The sequence below is a fragment of the Acomys russatus genome, chromosome 17 (assembly GCF_903995435.1).
Source record: "Acomys russatus chromosome 17, mAcoRus1.1, whole genome shotgun sequence".
NCBI lineage: Eukaryota > Metazoa > Chordata > Mammalia > Rodentia > Muridae > Acomys > Acomys russatus.
In genome coordinates, this window is record NC_067153.1 from 36,973,915 (window position 1) to 36,995,589 (window position 21,675).

A 21,675-nucleotide genomic window follows, 5' to 3' on the forward strand; every position below is an offset into this window, starting at 1 on the left:
GTTATATTTCAATGGTGGAAAAAAATTTAATGGTATTTTAAACTGTGAGATGTGTTTTTTCCCATAAAGTATAATATGCAAATTTTCTTTGAACAAGTCAACCAATATCACAAACAAACAAAAAAGGTATGTATAACTTGGTTTGTAATGAATCAGTAATGTTATCTAGTAGAAAAGAATAGGTACCCTGCATTATATTATATAATATATAAAACAAAACAAAAACACAGAGAAATATTCAAGATTCACTTTTTAAAAATCAATTAAACCTGAAGGCTTTCTGCATTTGAAAATCAATGGCTTTTAAGAAGGATGAACACTGTTAACATCTTGACATCTGTAATGAAAGGGAAGAGCTACTGATCCTAGTTCTTAAGTCACACAAACTTGTCATTGCAGCTGATTTTCAACATTTATACATGCAATATAAATTACAGCTCTGTATAACACTATAATACTGTCCAAAAGAAAATAAGAATATTCAAAATATTTGATAAATAAAATTATTGCATTTAATGTTATCTTCTTGAAAACCCAAATCATCATATTCCTTAATGTAGTACCAAACAATGCCAGTTCAAATTATAGATATGTCAACAGTACATAAAAACAAAATTAAGAAGGGTATAAAACCCTACCTACAGTTTGTTTAATTATGTCAAGTGATCATGGAAACAAGAGTATTAAAATTATTTTATAATTATGCACAATGAATAAAAGCATAATAGCAGAGTACTCTTCCACCATAAAATTATTTACACCCATTTATTCAGCTAGAAACACTAGCTTGAGAGGTACTGGTCTGGTATATTCCACTTGAAATCACTTCTCTACAGCAAACAATTGTCTTATATTTGGAACATGTTGAAGAAAATAATTGTCTCATTATTTTTGTGTTTAGAGTCTTGATTACTACTAGTTCAAGGTATTGTGGGAGAATCCTGGTGTCCTGGGCGGCTCGACAAACACATTGAGATGAAGCGGTGGGCTTGTACTCTGAAAGCTCGCTCCAGTCCACACAAGTGCTTGTGGCACAGGCGCGGGCCCAGACCCCTCCCACTGGCACTGGGGCATGAGGGCCAGCCTGTGTTAGGAAAGCTTCACGCCAATTTTGTTTTGCTCCTTCTTCATCAGACGCTGCGCTTCCTTCTCCATTTTCTTCCTTTGCTGTTCTGCTGCTCTCTTCTCTCTGTCTGCAATTTTCTGCTGCCTAAAAAAAATCAGTATCTTTATTTTATAAAATACTACACAGATGAAATAGCAAATAAATTATAGGAAGGGTGCCTTTGTACAATCAAGAAATAAATATTTAATGTCTTAATCTTAATTCTCTGAAAAATAAAGATTTTTTCAAAAGGAGTATTTCTGCTTATCCTTGAAGGATAACTTTATAAAACAGAAATGTTAGCTTTACTGTACAAATGGGCAAAGTGAGGTACAAGGCTAAGAGATTTGCCCAGCCATAGTATTTCTATGTACAAGGGCTAGGAACCCACATCTTTCCTTCTTCAATTATTTCCACAAAAACTCTCTATTTCTATTTAACCATAGCTCTTGTGTATGTCATGGGGAAATTATCTGAAAAAGTTTAATATTGGAATTAATTCTCTTGTTATTGTAATATATACTTTTAAAAATCAGCCAAAGGATGTTAAGAACACATTGCAAAATGGAAATGAAATTTCAGACATCTACTCAGAACCAAGAAACGTAAAGATTAACATCTGAGCAGCTCCTTAAGGCATACAATAGGTATTTATCAATTTCACACTACGACTCCCTGTCTGGTTCTTAGCACAACTCCACTGACTAGAAGTAACAAACCACTCTCTGTTTACCAGCTGCCTTGCACAGGAAGGGAGACTGGCCCCAGAATGATGACGGAGCAGAGAGGGGAGGGTGTGAAGAAGTAACTTCACAAGTGTGTGCGGTTGAAGGAAAGCAGAGGTTGGCACAGAACATCGGACAGGCAGCATCTAGATCTCAGCAGAACAATCCCACTGGGCAGAACTAGAGTATTTTAAGTTAGCAATGGAAAAACTTCTGAGCTTAGAGAACTTGGAATGCAGATACACTTTCACAATACTCAGTGTCTTCCAAGAGGGAGCAATGACACAGCCTCCATGTCCCATTGCCTACATTTGTGCTGCATTCAGCATGAAGCTTGTCTGTCTATTATTAACTAATAATCTCATTCAATTAAACTGTCATTACAATATAAAACATTATTGTTTTCATTTTTGTTTTATTAAGGGAACAATAGATAGGATTAATAAAAGGAGGGTTTTAAAGTAACATTAAGATGCTCTGCTCACAGCTAAAAATTCCATAATATTGTCTTTAAGATTATTAGATTCAAATGAACAGCTCTTTCCTTTGCTGTTGTGCTTCATAAAACTAATAATTAAAGAGTCCTCCAAATTTTATAAAGCATTGTTTTTGTACCTATTATTTATTTTTTAAAATCAGAATAAAAATGTCTTTTTGATGATTCTTACAACATTATTACTTTCGTTCATAATTTTTAAAATATCCTTTATTAAAGACTCAGTTACACTGTCCAAAGGGAAGCTAAATGCAAAAAACTCATGTAATTTTAAAAACGTGAGCCCCCTTCCAGGTTAAAAAAGACATACTGAAAACAAGATTTAAGAGAAAAAAAAAACAAAACCAAAATTCTAGCTATTTAATTGCACCCTCTGCTGGGTATTCAAGGTTACAAAAATTTACCATCAAAGGCAAGACAAGAAAAGAAAAATAAAAGTTCAATTAAGACATCCAAGAAGAAAGTAATTCATTTTTCTATCCATAGAGCAAAAACAACCAAAATTTTAAAATAAAGATTCCATCCCTGTATTTTGGTAATATTTCACATTTTATTTCCTGTGTGCTTGTGGGGGTCGACATGTGTACCGTGTGTGTACAAGTGCCCTGAGGTCAGATGAGATGTAGGACCCCCTGAAGCTGGCGAGTGCCGGGAAGAGAGCCTGGGTCTTGCCAAGAGAAGTGCTCTCACCCACATACCAACTGGAAACTGTCCTCCAGCCCTTTGTATCTGAGGCTAAGTGTACAGAGGGGCTAAGTCAGATTTACAAGAGTCTGCATCAGAGACTAAGTCATAGGTTTGCTTTCCACTGTGGTTCCTTTACTTTTGGCTCAGCATAGAAGAACAAGAACTAAGTTTACTACTCACAGAAACATAGAATGAACATCCAAAAAAAAAATTACCATTAAAACTACCAAATAATATTTACTTTCCTGAGGACTGGGTTGCTAGTACAATCTACCTGTTTTATGGGACTTTCATGGACACTAAAAATCAAGATACATGTGAAGATTAAGGGTGCTTGTTAGCTACTTTCATTCAGATGTGAAGTTCTGACACTATATTAAACTGCGAAACAATAAAAATAAAGTTAAAACTTCTAATTTACAACAGTATGTAACCGTGGCTCACATTACCCATCAGATATTATGGCTGCCATGTAGTATGTGTGTGCAATTCCGTATGCAGGGTTTCTCTTGTAGCCCTGGAGTCCTGAAACTCACTCTGTAGACCAGGCTGACCTCAAACTCAAGAGATCCACCTGCCTCTGCCTCCCGAGTGCTGAGATTAAAGGCGGGCACCTCCACTGCCTAGCTGCAAACAACTTTTGCCATTAAGATTATTATCCTTTAATTCATTCAGTATTTTAAAATCCTGGTTATCATAGAATAAGATATAAAATCTGAGATTTTAGAGCATGTTTAATGAAAAACAAGTTCAATGAGGTTCGGTGTGGAAAATGGAAACAGACATCTGGCAGAGTAGGCTTTCTTAACCTTCAATACCGAAACAAACGGACATTTTCTACTCAAAGTATGAGATAAACATCCTCCAAATACCTCAGAACTTCTTCTGCTTGCCAGGCTGCATCGTCCTCCTCTTCCCATGCATTGGAATTTTCTTGCCAGGTATCTAAGTCACCTAATTCTGACTACATTAAAAAATAAAGAAAAACTAAGATAGTAAAGAGCCATCATTTTTTTTAATATAGCAGTTCAAAGCCAAAACAACCAAAAAACAGTAGCTTTTAAAAATCTATCTCAGAAAAACCTGTTCCTCTTCTTATGGTTCCCTAACTTCCCCACCAATCCCTACACAGAGCATCAGCTTCCAGTCGGCTACATCATGGCTAGAACTGAAGCTTTCACAATAATGCCATGACTTCCACAATAATGCTAGGATGGGTAGCTTTCCAAAATGCTGAAACAGTTCTGGGCAACCGGCACAATAGTGGCCGCCTTATAAGGCCAACCAACTGCTGACTGAGTTTTTGGTTGGTTTCACAACAGAGAATTCACAGCTGATATAATAAACCTGGTCAAACATCTATGACTGTGAAGGTCATAGACACTAGTAAGGATATTTTCATTCAGTGGCACTTTCTTTTTTCATCCTATAGAGATGTAATAAACCAGGCAAAAATCCATGAAAATGTCACAGTTTTTTTACTCAGTTTCTAAAATAGTAAGAAAAAAACTCCACTAGATATTATTGGGTCATATGTTTCTTGTTCGTAGTCTTTGCACTTAAAGTATTTGCTCATTTCTCCACTGAAATAATTAAGATAAGACATTTAGAGATTTAATATTATATATTAAGATTTTTATAATACATAAAATTTTATAATATATTAAAATATATGCAAAGTTTTATATATCTACTAATACAATTCTTTAGTAAAAAATGGCCTAAAGACAAGATAGGTAGGTAAGCATATATAAAAAGTAACTGCATCTGTGACTGGAGAGGCATCTCACAAGGTAAACTGCTTGCTGTGCAAGCATGAGCTCATACTTGAGTTTGGACCCTCAACATCCAGGTAAAAACCTGGGCATGGCAGTGTGAGCCTGTAATCCCAGCGGCTAACAAGTGAGATAGGAACATCTCAGAGGTCCTCTGCCCAACCAGTCTAACCAACTGGTGAGTTCTAGGTTCAATGATAGACCTTGTCTCAGTAAAAAAATACGGTGGAAAGTCACAGAGAAGATACACAGCATTGATTTCACCTCTCCATGCTTGCATATCTGTATAAACACACAACACACACAGACACACACACACACTAACTACATCAAAAACATCTAAACCAAGCCAGCAAAAAAGTAAAAACTGATGAAAAAAATGTTGATATCCTTAGTATAGAGTTTCCACAATACAAATCATGAACTTGAGGATAAAAATAGAATATTCTATTTGAAAAATACTCTACATTGAAAACCTGTAAGTAGTAGTTAACGGTTACTAGATGAGAGACATTTTCTTCAGTGGTGTAGCCACTGGTAAGGTGTTCATGCTCCTAGAAATTGCCACTATAAATAATCCCTCAGCTAAGCTCTTCATAAGCAACCCTAATACACCTCACTGTGTCCTTTTAAAAACAAGACATGAAAGGGACTGAAGAAATGGCTCAGAGGGTAAGGACGCTGACTGCTCTTCCAGAGGTCCTGAGTTCAACTCCCAGAAACCACATGGTGGATCACAGCCGTCTAGAATGTGATCTCATGCCCTCTTCTGGCCTGCCGGTGCATGTGCAGGCAGAACACGGTATGTGCTTCTAATGTCTGTGATTGTGCGTATAGTCACTTAACCCTGCCTCTGCACTATAATCAGTCCCTTCTCTTCCCATACCCGGGATAACTAGTGCTCATGCTACAAGGAGATCCAAATGGAGTGCATGGTTAAAAAAAAGGACTGCGGGCTGGAGGGACGGCTCAGCAGTTCAGAGCATTGTCTGCTCTTCCAGAGTTCAATTCTCAGCAACCACATGGTGGTTCACAACCATCTATACTGAAATCGGATGCCTTCTTCTGGCCTGCAGGCATACATACAGGCAGCACACTGTATACATGATAAATAAATAAATCAAAAAAAAAAAGAGAAAGATTTCAAGCAAGCCTTTGAAGGTGAGCACACTCATCCTACCAAACCCAGTCAAGTCTGTAGCTGACTACAGACTCAAAGCAGTGACTACTTATAGCCTCACTAGGAGCCCTGAGATAGAATGGCCCAGCTTACCCACCGCTGAATTCTTAACTACAGAAACACTGTGAGATAATGAATGATCATTACTATATCAAGTCATTGTATTAGGGTTTACAGCTGTTAGCTGGTGTAATCAATTACTCAAAGCATGCTTAGACCTGTCGAGGCATCTCGATATTTGTGGGATTCTGTTTTCATTTTTGTTTTAAATTCCCAGATCATTCTGATATACTCCCACAATGCTTTCTACTTAGTTCACCACTTTTTCTTTTATAAAGTTAAACTTAAGTTAAATTCATCTTAATTACATCACACTTCAAATGTAAACTTATTCCATGATGAAAAAGTTCATAAGTCAAAACTTACTTTAATCATTTTTGGGGTATTTGCTGCAAATTCTAACTTCTAAATATCATGACAATTTTTGCCTCTAGCTTGTCTGTGTATAATGGTGCCCTGGCCTTAAGTGTTCAATATAACTTGTAATCTTTTAAGATGTTAAGTTGGTAAAGCTAAAGATCAGCTTCTCATGAACTTCTAAACCTGTTCGATTCCTTCAGAGTATTTTTCTCTTCTTAAAACAAAAAACGAAAAAAGAAAAAAATTAAATCTAACCCTAGATCTTATGAACATACTTACAGATTGATGAATAAAAGGCATATCTTGTGTAGCTGCCAATCTACTGGAAAAACCTGTACTCCCATCTGGGATACCAAAGTTCAATGGTTCTCTCTTCTTAATGACAATCTGAAAGATAAAAGTACAACATGATTACAAGGATATTTCAGATAAACCATAGGAGAATAACTGATAGATGTATTTGGTAACAGCTTAAATTGTGCTCTTTCTTCTTTAAAATGTATAATGCAGTAAAAATTAGAACCAAAATTCCCATGCAATTGTAATATAAATTAGTTTCATACTAAGAAAAATTTTATCTCACTTTAAAAAATTCTTATCCAGATGAGACTTGATAGACTGAGGTCAGATGATAGGGAGGAGGGCTCCGCATCTCTGAGGACTACAGGAGGGGGGAAAGAGGTGAGGAAAGGCGTATAGGAGCGAGAGGTGACAATCAGGATGTAAAGTGAACTGGGCTACAATCAGGATGTAAAGTGAACAAAGTAAAAAATAATAATAAAATCAAAATAAATCATTTTTAAAAAGTTTTATCTTTGTCTTCTCCCTATTTCTCAAGGGTCCCTAAAATACCCCTAGGTACTTTTAGGTACTAAATTAACTAATAGCATATCTAATATATCCTACCAGAGTATACCACCCACATGATAGGACAGCTCGACATGCATTAACTCTTTCTGGCTAACAGCATCAGAATATATTTACTTCATATAACATAAATTTCACAAAAAGTACCATCCATCTAAATTAATGTAGTAAAGCCCAGCAATATATTTCTGTAATACAAGACATACATCAACTGAGAAACTGTGAGTTCTCTTCCTTTTCAATACTAAGTATTTGAACAACACAGTTTAAAAAAGAAAGCAGCTGGATGTGTTGGCACACACCTGTAATCCTAGCACCCAGGAGGCAGAGGCAAGCAGATCTCTCTTGAGTTCTAGGTCAGCCTGGTCTACAAAGTGAGTCCAGGACACCCACAGATATTACAGAGAAAAGTCCTGTCTCAAAAAACAAAACAAGGGCTGGAGAGATGGCTCAGAGGTTATGGGCACTGACTGCTCCTCCAAACATCCTGAGTTCAATTCCCAGCAACCACATGGTGGCTCATAACCATCTATAATGTGATCTGATGCTCTCTGCTGGCCTGCAGAGTACACGCGGGCAGAGCACTATATACATAATAATAAATCTTAAAAAGAAAAAAAAAAAAAAATATATATATATATATATGTAGCTGAAACTAAGAAAAAGGTGGCAAAGAAATACATTAGGATTGTGGAATAAATAATACCTTTATGTTATATAAAATATATGTTTATACACACACACACACAAAGATGCATAGAATGTTTGCTGTGTTTGAATAACTAATGGAATGTTCAGAGTAATTTCCTGAAATAGGAGAGTAGAATGGGCAGAATGGACTAACATTACAGTATTAGAAGGAGAGGATGCAGAACGAATGTCATGTACCCTAGTGTAGTGTGAATGAACAGGATGTGTGAGCGCCATCAAGGAACAGCAGTATGTGATATACAAACAAGCAGAAAAAGCTACTGCACAGCTGAGGAGACAAAGTCACGTTTCCTTATAAGCCGCTAATATTCTTCTATCTTAAATAAGCACCTACTAGCATCTTGATAAAAAGACAGGAAAGCAGCCATTGTGTTCTTATGGTATCTCTGCATCTCTAACTAATCTCGCTGTCAATCCAAAAGGGAGTGAAGTATAAATGGCTAACAAACTCACAACAATACTAAAACTCGGAACAACTTTAAGAGTATTTTACCATGCACTGGTTACACAAGCTGTACATGGTAATATAATGGGAAATTACCCATTTATAGATACCATCAAACTTGACTTAAAACTGTTACTTTAATGGCTTAAGTTTCCCATAGCAGAGACTAACACCTACAAAGAATTTTGGGTCATGTGAGCACATAAAATTCTTGTTTAATATGACAGAAAGCAAAAATGTTAATTATATACAGGCTTTCTAACAAATATAAACTATATACATAGTTTTAACTTCTAGAATCTAAAAAGTATTTTAATCTCCAAAAGCACAAATCTTCAACATACTTTCTGAGTCTTCCGTATAGTTGGTGTCATGTCCTTGAAATAGTCAGGTTCCAGCTGTTCCAGAGAGTTCTGCTGCGTTGCCACATTGCCATTCCCTCCTTCAATCTTTACACTTGTGGGTGCATCTTCATCCCAGGAAGTCCACTCCTCCACATCCGTCTAAATTTAATTTATTGGATTGTCAGCCACAAAGGAGGGGACAGCATACTGTGTATCTATCTCAGTCTTAATTACAGAAGTGGGCTTCCTAATGCACTTGCTTCCAAACATTCCAGCTATACACATATATGCAATTCAAACCATGTATCAAAACTTTGTCTAGCAAAGGCTTCTGAAAACTGAACTAACACTGCAGGTACAGCCCAGAGAGGGTAGACTGGAACTTTCCACTCAAGCCTAACCAAACTGATTACCTGATTTTAAAAAAAAAAAAAAAATCCACATTCTCCACAAGACTAAAGTAAAAGTCTCAAAACATAATATCCAAATGCCCAAGAAACAAGCCAGAAATTTCAATATAAGGAATCCATGAATATCAAGTCACAAGGAAAGCTAAATGCAAAATGCTATCCCCAAGATGATAGAAACATAGGGCATATCTATAATATTAAATGTTCCATAAAAGTAATACCATACACTTGGAACCAGTGGGGAAATAGATACAAAGAAATAGATACAATATGAAGGACTGAGTAAAAGGTATAGAACTAACAAATAAGAAAATCAACAGGAATCCTGACCACCAAATTACTTTGATGCAGTTTGAAAAGCCGTGTTCTGGAGCATATGCTCCATTACAAACTACCTGCTTCGGGACAGACGAATAGTCAACTGTGGTGGGCAAAGTTATTTGGTCTCCACTTAATTTCCTTCCTCTGCCAGATCTGAAAGAAACAGGATATATTTAAGAACCACCAAAATAAGCAAGAGTAAGCAGCATTTCAGATAGTAATTAACTCAGAAAATGGGACTTTTCAATTTTGTAATTATGTCTTAAGTAATAACTGCCCAAAAAGAAAGCAATGATGAAAAAGCATGAGCCAGCAATCTTGTCAAGGTTTTCAAAATCTTAGGTAATGTAGCTTTTGAGTTAGGATTCAGAATTAAACACACAACTACAGGACTTGGGATGAACTGAAAACCAAACACAAAGGCAAGGCAGTCTGAAGCCCTGTGCGCCTCCAGTGCTTCCGGTTCTGTAGGGAAAGCTGGACCCTACTTTAACCAGGGAGGGTTGGTTTATGTTTTATAGATTTATTGGTAAGATTAACTATTCGACTACTTAAAAGTTTGAAAATCAAACTAAATCAACTGATTTCTAAGGATTCATAGGAAAATACCACACTAATCAGGTTATACTATAATTCAGTTGTTAATGAGGGCTATGCAATCTATGCTGACCATGGTTTTCAAAGTTACTTTTCTGAGTCTGGTTAGAATTACTCAACTCTTCAGCTACCATATCCTCATCTGTAGACTGGATATCCACACCTACATTTCTAAGGTTAAGGATTTAACTAAGAGACATAGTTAAAGCAACTGGAACAGCATTGTCTACACAGCAAGACATTAAAACAGGGTAGCTATTACAAACCCATAATCTGAAACTTGTCCCCTTAGATCTATTTGCTAAAGGGGCTGTTTTATAACAAATTCAGAGGTTGTATGCTATTCACTTAAAGGATGAAGAGAGAAGCATTACAACCTATTACAATGCCACAGGTACAGACTTTACAACACGTAATCTAGATTCACTTTGACACCTAAGACAAGTTTATCCTATATCCTACTGAAGGGCTGATTTTCTTTACAACCGAATGAACAGTCAATTCTAAGCATATTGACGCTGTCAACAGAAATAGTAACAACAAAGTCCTCAATATGAAATCAAATACAATTTCTTATTCTAAAACTAATCTACACTGACCAGAATTTTAGAAACTACAGTAAAGACACCATGTATGCTTCATGACTGTTGTTAACAATGCCTCCTTTCCTGCTTTCTGGAGTCAATACTCACTCCCATCCTGCTTTCCCTCGAAAATGTCTGATCACTCTTCTTCATTCTCTGACTGAACATTTTTTCATCAGTCTTTTGGTATTTCACAGATCCTATCATTACCAGGAGCAATTTCAGCAGTCAACCACCCCACCTTTTCCATGTTTCCTGAGTTCTCACCTACCAGTGACCATTTCTACTCCACATAATTTCATCAACATAGTAAGCTCTGAAGAGGTCAGCCTAGCATTATGTGTAACATCTAAACCTACCACTGGAAAGATAGCTGACTACCATTTACATCCTCTTTTAGTCTACCTAATCTTAAATGTATCACTAAGTTTTTCTGGGACTATTTAGGCCAAAAGAAATACCTAACAGTCTAACAGTTCTACTGACTGGCAGAAGCTTCTTCCCTTTTGTTCAGACAGTCTCTATGTTGCTCTGGCTGTCTCCCAGAAATTCACCTGCCTCTGCCTTCCAAATGCTCACATTAAGGGCATGCGCCATTGCACCTGGCTTCAGTTCCAGGGATTAAGCGGGTAGTACTGATACATGTCCTGAGTTCTTTGTAGCCAATTGAAAAGCTGAGTACACACATATCTTTTCTTTCCCCTTCTAATTTCATTCAGAAAGCTGAGAAAGAAGGAATGCAATTTTGAGGGCAGCCAAGCTACATAGGAACACAGAGGCCAGCCTGGAAAACAGCAATATCCTGTTTCAAAAAAAGAAAACAAACAAACAACAACAAAGACGGCAAAAAATAAAAATCATTATTTTTATTTGGAATAAAATACAAAATTTTACTACTGAAATATGTGTGCCTTTTGGACAGTGCATAGATTCTCAGCCTTGAAATCTGATTGAATACTGCCACCCTCATTTTCTGTTCTACATTAATTTTGGTGGTATAATTACTTTTAATTACAACCCAAGAACCTAGCTTTGCAAATACGTGTTACCCTAGTGCTGCCCATATGAGCTCCCTGAACTAGGTCGGATTTCAGCAGTGTTCAACAGCTCCTGACCACTGCAGCTCTACTGCAAAGTGTTTAACCTAGAACACACTTCTGAAGTTTGGGATGAGTCCTGAGGCACCTCAGCACTTGAGAAGCCAAAGCTAGGGTGTGGCCATGTGGTAAAACAGAAGGATTTGCAATCTAAGGATAAGCAAATGAAGCCAAGTAGTTTCTTCTGGCCAATCTGCACACACATACACAAAAGTCAACTGTATTTATAGTTTCTCTGTTGAAAGTTTTTTAAAATATATTTTTATTTTATGTGTCTCTGTATTTCCTATGTATGCCATGCACTGTGTGCACAGCTGGTATCTGTAGAGGGCAGAAGAGGGGACTGGATCTCCTGGAACTGGAGTTCAGAGTGCTGTGAGCCACCATGTGGATGCTGGGAAATGAACCCGGCTTCTCTACCACAGCAGCAACTGCTTTTAAACATGGCCATCACTCCAGCCCCTCTCTGTTGAAAGTTTTAAAAATAAATATTAAAAACTACATTTATATGAAATATACACAGAAACACATATGCTTTGCCTAACCACTTTTCAACAATCTAACAGAAAAAGAATACATAACATCTATGGTGATGATAATATTCAATGTTGGTCTGCTTCTTTCTGAAATTTTATAAGGCTAATCATTTAATATATTTCAATGGAAGATGTAAAAATCTAAAGTAACAAAACCACCAAATTCCTTTCTATATCTGTAAAAATGTTTTTTAAAAAGAAATTAATGAATTAAAAAAAAAAAACATGATAGCCAGTTTAAATAAAATATTTCATGTCTTGTCAAGTTAGGAGCTAATCTAAACCAGTGAGGAGACAAATAGGTCAGTTTGAACACAGAAATCACTTACCTGCATATTAATCTCTTTAGAAATGAGAACACTGTTGCTAGGCAGGTACAAACTTTAAATAACCGAAACTGAGTGATGGCCATGGTGAAAACCAAACCCTGTGGGAAAGGCACATGCACACAAAAACGAGGTATTAGACACATTTTGGAAACATGTTCCTTTTAATTCAAATTGAAAGGTCCTATGCACTGAGAGAAACCTGACATTTTTACCATTCTCTAAAACTACAACTATATCAGTAAATTCTAAGACACTGTAAGTCATATAAACTATTTAAGAAAACAAGTTTTCAGAGTTTTTAATGGTTGTGAGGAATAACTCTCTCCATTCCAAGTCTCTGAAAAATGATTTGTCTAAATTAGTACAAATTTACTTACAATTAAAAAACTCAAAAAGCATAAAATAGTATGCATTAATCCTTTCTATACCTTTTACAATTTGATTCACTTCAACGTAGCACAAAAATATTTTCAACATTTTAGCCTTTATGTATTTTCATTATGCGTATTTCACAGATGGAGAAACTGAACTAAGAAACATGATCAAGGCTTAGCTAGTAAGTTCAATGAACCCGTCTAGTCTCGAGGTTTGCAAATCTAGCCACGTGTCTGAAGACAGACTGGCGCTTAGGCCTACATTTAGTAAGTCTACTAACCCATAGTCTCTGAGGAATAAAAACAAATCACAGCCAAACAAAATTCCCAGTTTTTAAAAACAGTTCATAATGCAGTTTCCTCAACCAAATGAAGTATTACCCCGAGCAGGTTAAAACTTAAAGAGTACAAAGTAGTCTTCCCCTGTAATGACAGGAGGCGGATATAAACACACTGGGTACTGAGATCTGTATCTTACCCAGAGTGGTAGCAATACTATTTGCTTTGTTGGATATATTATTTACATATTATGCCTCAACATAAAAGTTCAACACACAACCAAACAGTAAAGAAAAAAACAAGAAAGCAAGGAAAACACACCAACTGTCATGGGCCCTGACCTTGATTGCTCTGTAGTCACTAACTTGGCAGTTTCTTCTGAAGAAAAATGCAGCTGGTGCTTTCTGTTTCTAGGATTAAGAGTGGAGTGCAGACTACTAAAGGTACAATGGCAAGTTCCACAAGGTTCACTTAGCAATGCTCATGGATTTTTTGTGCACAGAAGACTGTCTATCTTAACTAAATGATTTACTCAATGTCTAAGGCTGAAGGTGGCTCACGGCTGAGAGGGCGCAAAAACAATGATTCTAGAAGAAAAGGAAAACAAGAACACATGAGCAATTTCCTTCTTTAAATAATGTATGTATTTCTGACAAATATATCCCAAAAGTGATTTACTTGGTTTCAAAAATGAAACTAAGTTGACTCTCAAAGTATCTTAGAGATACCAGATGGCTCCTAAGCCTTATTTAATTCCCCAAAGTTGCCCATATTGTTTCCTACTTGCAATAGAGTTGGCTAGGAATAAGTTTTATTACTTCTTGGTGGAATAAAGTCTTCTTAATTCCAGTGTATTTTTTCACTGCGACAGTTAACATTTTCTCTTTTATACTACGATAATATCTATATACTGTACCTGCCCTCCACAATACTTCTCTAGAGGAATTCTTTTTTAACCTGGTATGTTCAGTTACCATTTGCAAAGTAAAACTTGAAAGAAATGTTTGATTCCTCACTATAATACCCTGAACAAATGAAACAGTGAATTAAGGTTTCATTTAAAGCTGACTCAAAATAACTGTCAAGAAAAGGAAAAGCAAACGTCCCAAAGAGAGGTTGAGTACAGCATTCACGCCCTCCACAGGAAAATGACTGGAACCGGAGAGAGACCATCATGTTGGGCAAAATAAGATAGTCAGAAACACAGACAGCATTTCCCTCCTGTTTGTACAAGTTACATTTCCTAGATTAGAAGACATGAAAATAGATGGGGTGCTGTTTGACCAACAAAAAGGGGGGAGACCAGAAGAAGAACAAGAAATAGTAATGGGAGGGGGGAGCAAATTACATTATGTAGAGGAATGAAATATAATGAAACGCAAGATTTTGTACACTATACACTAAAATATTAATAAAAATTCAGAGTTAAAGACTATAATACATTTTCAGAAAAATTATTTAAAAGGTAGCTATTAGACTCACAGCACAGAGCACTGGGAGAGGAAATACAGCCAAAGAGATTTCTTGGGGCGGGGAAAACACTTCATATTTTGGGCATGTGCACAGGGTTAGGGTTAGGCTGAGAACTAAATTTCATTCAGAAATTTGGTAGCTACAGCCATTACCTCCTCAAATATCCTTAAGTGCCACTACTCAATAAGTACTCTCACCTTGAATGACTCCAGCAAAAAGTAGAAATAAAATTTCAAGTGTTAAGTGGAAAACTAGAGAGCCAGATTATTACTGATTACAGAATAGAATTCTGCCACAGCAATTAGCCAGAACCTAATTCTGTGATAAATCTGCTTCTTTGAGACCTAAAATTCACTGGGCATCTAGTATGAACCAAGCACTAGCTGAACATTAGCTAATTGAACCCACGGGACTAATTTCTGATGAAAGTAGATATTATCATCTTAGTTTCACAGAACAGAAGCAGAGTAAGTGCATGTTAACCAAGTTCCTACAACCGTTTCCATTCTAACCTACAACAATTTAATCTGAAAGCCAAGAAAACCTACTCAGGAACATTCTTAGTAATCAAAGAAGGTATCTTAAGTTCCAGGATAAAATGTGCGACTAGTTGCACTAAAATGGGGGAAATGTAACCGAACTTAAAGTAACACTGTCAATTACACTGATTTGTAGACAAATTTTATTCAGGACATAATACTGTAATTCAGTGGAATGAATATATATTAGCACCCACTATGTAACATATGCTACACTGATATTGGGAAAACACTTCCCTTCACAGAGAAATGCTCTGCTACTCAACTGTCTGGAGTTTCTTTCTCCGTTTACTTTTATTCAAAGGAAAAAGAACCCAGAGAGAAAGGACCCCAGCAGTGTGACTCAGTTTGCTATCTCTAAATCTTCGCCCCATTGACAGCATTAGGTGCTCAAATATTTTTTTTCTTTTTTTTTTTATTAATTTATTCTTGTTACATCTCAATGTCAAATATTTCTTGAATGAAAAGAAATGAACATTTCTTGGGCCTTTAACTTGTTAAGGATTTAGTTCAGTAGTACCACTCACTCCTATTTAACAGACGAGGTCCATAATTGGCCTGAATAACTTAAGCAGGTTAAGTCAAGATCGATTGGAAGAGAAGACCCCAAGGCCAGGGTCTCCACATATTTCTTTTAAAACGATCCTAACTCTATACATGCCACTTCAGTCTGGCTTCTAAAATACCCTATAGATCACCAATTAGGAAAATACTTAAATGGGCTACTTTGCAATTTAGGTGCCTTAAAAATGCTTTCTAGAACTGGGCGATATTGAAATAACCTACTATCAAAATACTCGAATTTCTTTTTCTTAAGTGCCTTAAAACGACTAACAAAATGCAGAAACTTTATATATGCCAGAGGAAGAATTTTGAAGAAATGGCATCTCCATTAAGCAATAAGAGCTCCGTTGTATCAACTTAGAGGTTACTATAACTGGAGCAAAAGGCATTAAAAAAAAAAAAAATCCTGCATGATCAAGTCAATCTTTCCTTTGCTCAGTGCTTTTTTTCACACTCTGGAGTAGTGATCCATTATAATACATTACCCGAGCCAGCTGATACCCACTAAACGAGAGATCCAGTACTGTACTTCTAAACCTGTATTTTTTTTTCCCTAAGTCTTCCCATACAAACACTTGCAAGTCCTATGACCTACAGCAGCACAGAATAGACTCAAATTAGGTCTATAACTCGCTGAAGTTAAAAATCACAACGCTCCCAAATAAAAATCTATCTGAACGCAAATACGAAAAACAAGGGGTCAACAGAAGAGACAAGTAAGCAGAAACAGAAGTGCCGTTTTTGAAAAGCTGGTGGCAGGAAAAGGAAAACAAAAAAAAAAAAAAACCGAACAAGCTGTACAACCGGGCCTTCAAATTTGACAACTCTAGAACTGTTACCTAGGCGGGTTTAGGTCTCCCGAATGATGCGACCGAAGAGTTTCACAACTACAGTTAATTTTCACTTTCACATTACCCACCTAGAATGTGCTGACGGATAAAAAATCATACCCACTGCACAGATGAGCAAAACAGCACGCGCGCGAGCTTTCAGGTTACGCAATCCCACGCCCGGTGGCGGGCGTCCTGTGCGGCGCTCTAAACTGCTGCAGGTGGGAGCTGGGTGGGCAGGGATTTGGATGTTGGGCAAACAGGGCCCGAGAGGTGCGAGGCCCGTGGAGGGAAGGCAGGAAGCCGGCACATTGCCCTTGGGGAAGACTGAACACGGGGGCTTTTCCGGGTCGGCGGCTCACAGGCCGGTCTCCCACGCGTGAGCGCTGGCACGGCGAGGGGTGCACGGCCAAGCCGGTTCCCAGCCACGCTGGGCTCTCCCCGCAGGTCACCCTGACCCGGAAACAGTACCCCCTGAGTGCTGGCCCGGCGTGCGAGAGGTCGAGGTAGAGGGCCGAAGAGGAAGGAAGGCGGGAGGGCAGGAAGTACGGGACGACCCAGAGAGTGACCGGGAGAGAGCCGCGGGCCGAACCGGGGTCAGGAGGCGGGGTGGGTAGAGAAAAGCCCCTCGCGGGCGCGCGCAGGCCACACACACGCGCGCGCGCGCACACACACACACACACACACACACACACACACACACACACTCACCTGCCCCTCCCCCTCCCCGCCCTCCCGGCGGAGGCTCCGAGCTGCCGCGGGCCACGCGCGCACACGGGGCGCGCGCGCACGCCGCCGCCGCCGCCGTCGTCTGCCTCGAGCTCGAGCTCGGCCAGCTCAGTCCCAGCTCCGCTCATTCAAAGCCGGGCGCGCGCTCCGTCGCAGCCGCCGTTGCCGCCGCGCAGCCGCCATGGCCGGTCCTTCTCCAGAAGCCCGCCCCGGTCCCGCCCCTAACCCCGCCCACACCCCCACCTCTAAGGCCCGGCTAGCGTCTGTCTCCGGGCCCTCGCTGCCTCACCCCGCCTCAGATACTTCTGGCCCAATAGAGGATAGGCTACTTCTTTGACGTGCAACCCGCAAGCCAATGAGCGCAGAGGGGCGTGGCTAGTCGCGGCGGTGCAGAGAAAGCTTGCACCCTTGGCCTATTATTGTTGATAGCGGTGCTAGTTGGTAGCGCTAAATTTTTTTCCTGGAGTGATTGGGCTTGTGTCACGTTGTGTAGACGAGTGTCTCGCCTATGGCCACTCCTGTTTCTGTTCCATCCTTAAACTTGTCTGCCAGATGGGACCAAGGGGACGCTGCATCTGGATTGCGAAACACTGGAGGAGCCACTCTGTCTCAGAGTGATTTGGATGAGGCTAGGACAGACCCCAGTTACTGCAGCACCTGAGACATTTACAACTCTGTTCCAAATTTTAGCCTGCTCTGCTTAAATCTTAGTTCAATTTTTAACGGTGGAAATAAGGGGAGGAGGCATTTCCTCTAAGTCCTTCATTATATCCTGGCCTGCATCCCTGCATCCGGGGCTAACCATTTTACCAAGCTCTTGTCTTTTTTGTGGTGCTGTCTTGGAATCGGGTATTTTGCTGTTGCTTGGTTAGGTTTTTGTTGTTGGGGTTTTTTGTTGTTGTTGTTGTTGTTTGTTTTTTGTTTTTTTTTTTTTTTTTTTTTTACTTTTTATTGTACATATTCATTGTACATGTTAACTATGTTCCGTTAAAATGCTTTCACTTAAGGAGACCTTGAACACGTGACCCTCCACTAACCTCCTTTTTTTCCTTCCTCCCACCTCTCATAGTCCCTTGTTCTCCTAAACAGTTTCTCCTCTATTTATAGACATATATGTGTATATATATACATATGTATATACATATACACATAGAAACATTCTTTTTATGCTTCCATCTTGTATACTAGCTCTGTGCTTAAAACATTTGCCCATTTTTTTAAAAAAATTTTTTATTAATTTATTCTTGTTACATCTCAATGTTTATCCCATCCCTTGTATCCTCCCATTCTTCCCTCCCTTCCATTTTCCCATTATTCCCCTCCCCTATGACTGTTCCTGAGGGGGATTACCTCCCCCTGTATATGCTCATAGGGTATCAAGTCTCTTCTTGGTAACCTGCTGTCCTTCCTCTGAATGCCACCAGGTCTCCCCCTCCAGGGGACATGGTCAAATGTGAGGCACCAGAGTACGTGAGAAAGTCATATCCCACTCTCCACTCAACTGTGGAGAATGTTCTGACCATTGGCTAGATCTGGGTAGGGGTTTAAAGTTTACTGGATATATTGTCCTTGGCTGGTGCCTTAGTTTGAGCAGGACCCCTGGGCCCAAATCTGCCTATAATAATGTTCTACTTGTAGGTTTCTAGGACCCTCTGGATCCTTCTACTTTGCTATTCTCCCATCCTTCTCTCATCTAGAGTCCCAATAGGATGCCCTCCCCTCTGTCCCAGTTTCCTGGTAAGTGAAGGCTTTCGTGGGACATGCCCCTTGGGCTAGTGTGCAGATATAAGTGAGTATATACCATTTGAGTCTTTCTGCTTCTGGGTGAACTCATTCAGGATGATCATTTCTAGTTCAATCCATTTGTCCACAAATTTCAGGAATTCCTTGTTTTTAATAGCTGAGTAGTATTCCATAGTGTATATGTACCACAGTTTCTTTATCCATTCTTCTACTGATGGACACTTAGGCTGTTTCCATGTTCTGGCTATTATGAATAAGGCTGCTATGAACATGGTTGAGCAAATTTTCTTGTTGTGTGCTGGAGCATCTTCTGGGTATATTCCAAGGAGTGGAATAGCTGGGTCTTGAGGAAGCCCTATTCCCATTTTTCTGAGATAGCACCAGATAGATTTCCAAAGTGGCTGTACTAGTTTGCATTCCCACCAGCAATGAAGGAGTGTTCCTCTCTCCCCACATCCTCGCCAGCATGTGGTGTCGCTTGAATTTTTGATCCTAGCCATTCTGATGGGTGTAAGATGGGATCTCAGAGTTGTTTTGATTTGCATTTCCCTGATGACTAAGGGCATTTGCCCATTTTAAAGCTTGTGATCAGCCTCCTTTTGATTTTATTCAGGCTCCCTTTGGGAGAGTCTTCATTGTTTTAAGTTCTCCAGCTGTTGCTGAGCCTGGTGTCCTGACCCTGTTCGAGAGGCTGTAGCAGTCGTGCACTTCCACATTCCCACACCGCAATTTCTGGATTTTTACCACCATTAATAGATTTTTATTAATGAGCAGCTGTCCATAGTTGAATACGGATTATGAAGTCACATTTATTTCCTAATCAAGTGAGACAAAAACTTGCAGCTCAGCATGGAATGACAGGCATAATTTGAAAGCACAGACTTTTTGATAATTTTAGCAGATTGTTTTATTAGTCTGGCTACTAGAGAATTTTACTTGCTTTCAAAATAATAAATGTCAATATTCTAGAAATTTAAATGTTTTTAAATCACTAATAATTAAGGTTAGTGGCTTAAAGCATCTTTTTAAAAAGTCAGTCCTATTCATTCTCCACAGTTATGTGGAGAGCAGGGACTGACTCTGACATGAACTCTGGTGCTCTGTACTTGATCACCTACCCTTGGTGGGGAGGCCTGGTGGCACTCAAAGAAAGAATAAGCAGGATACCAAGATGAGACTTGATAGCCTATGGCCATATAGAGTGGGAGGAGGTGCTCCTCAGTCTTAGACCTAGGGGAGGGGAATAGGGTGAAAGAGGGAGGGAGAGCCTGGCGGTGGTGGTGCACGCCTTTAATCCCAGCACTCAGGAGGCAGAGGCAGGCAGATCTCTGTGAGTTCGAGGCCAGCCCGGTCTACAGAGTGAGTCCAGGACAGTCAAGGATACACAGAGAAACCCTGTCTCGAACCCCCCCCCCAAAAAGAAAGAAAGTGGGAGGAAGGGAGGAACAGGAGGATACAAGTGATGGGATAACAATTGAGTTGTAATCTGAATAAATTAAGAGAATTGAAATTTTTAAAAAGTCAGTCCTATTAAGTGAAAATTAGCTGTCCAAGAAGCATTTAAATAGTTTCTAGCGCTATATTACAACCAAGAGTAAACTATTATTTAAAACAGGGAGACCTGAAACCTAAAAGCAATTGTTTGAATTAGCCAAGTTTCTTCAGAAGGGGCCTGGATAGAAGTTTAGAAAATTCACACATTTTGTCTAAATTTTTTTTCTACTAGAAACAGATTAAAGTAAAAAGAGGGATAAGGCTGGGCATAGTGGTGCATACCTTTAATCCCAGCACTTGGGAGGTAGGGGCAGGTGGGTAGCTGTGAGTTTGAGGCCAGTGTGGTCTACAAAGTGAATCTAGGACAGCCAGTGTCACACAGAGAAACCCTGTCTCGAAAAAAAAAAAGTAGGGGGAGATAAATTCTCACTCTGTGGCTAGTATTATGGTTTGGTGACATAATACCACTTGGCTCATCCCACATTTACCTGCTACTTTGTGGTTCAAATAATCTTTATCATCTCTGAGTTCAAACGTGTCGATTGCCATACAGCAATATAGAATACTAATGTGATCTATCTTGTATGTGTGTTGCAAACTGGACAACAGTGTGAACTTATAACAAAAACCTGAGCTATATACAACAAGCTGGACATGACATCTCTTGCCTTTAACAATGTTAAGCCTCCATTTTGATATCTGCAATATTAGGTTAATAAATCCTTCCTCGTGGATTTACTTTCTGTCATAATGTGAGCGGAAATGTGTTGGAAGCAGCAGTAAAAATCTGTGAAAGTTTCCAGGCATAGAAGCTTATCATCGCCACATCCAGTAAAATCTCAAAAGAGCTCACTACTGGAAATGCTGCTTCCAAAGAAAACAGAGGTGGATTTTTCCATCGTCATCAACGGGCATATTTGCCAGTAGCATATTATTTAAAGGAACAGGACTGTTAAGGGTTGATGCTGCAGCTTGAAATTAAATCCTGTCAATATCCACTGCCCTTTGTGTTAAAGGCAGA

At 38.9% G+C, this 21,675-nt stretch overlaps 1 protein-coding gene across 2 annotated transcripts; it reads right to left on the reverse strand.

The window, feature by feature from the left end:
* Window positions 1-998: 998 nt before the first annotated feature.
* On the reverse strand, window positions 999-17,299 carry Ebag9 (estrogen receptor binding site associated antigen 9). 2 transcript variants are annotated; one of them, XM_051159714.1, is made up of 7 exons: window positions 16,809-17,299; window positions 12,630-12,727; window positions 9,561-9,639; window positions 8,756-8,914; window positions 6,668-6,775; window positions 3,886-3,977; window positions 999-1,210 (listed from the first exon to the last, which is right to left on the reverse strand). In XM_051159714.1, the coding sequence occupies exons 2-7, from the start codon at window positions 12,710-12,712 to the stop codon at window positions 1,090-1,092; spliced, it is 642 nt and encodes a 213-aa protein (XP_051015671.1). In that variant the 5' UTR covers window positions 12,713-12,727; window positions 16,809-17,299; the 3' UTR covers window positions 999-1,089. The 2 variants fall into 2 exon arrangements, with proteins under 2 accessions (XP_051015671.1, XP_051015670.1); XM_051159713.1 differs by having other exon boundaries at window positions 16,778-17,299.
* Between the last annotated feature and the right edge of the window lie 4,376 nt (window positions 17,300-21,675).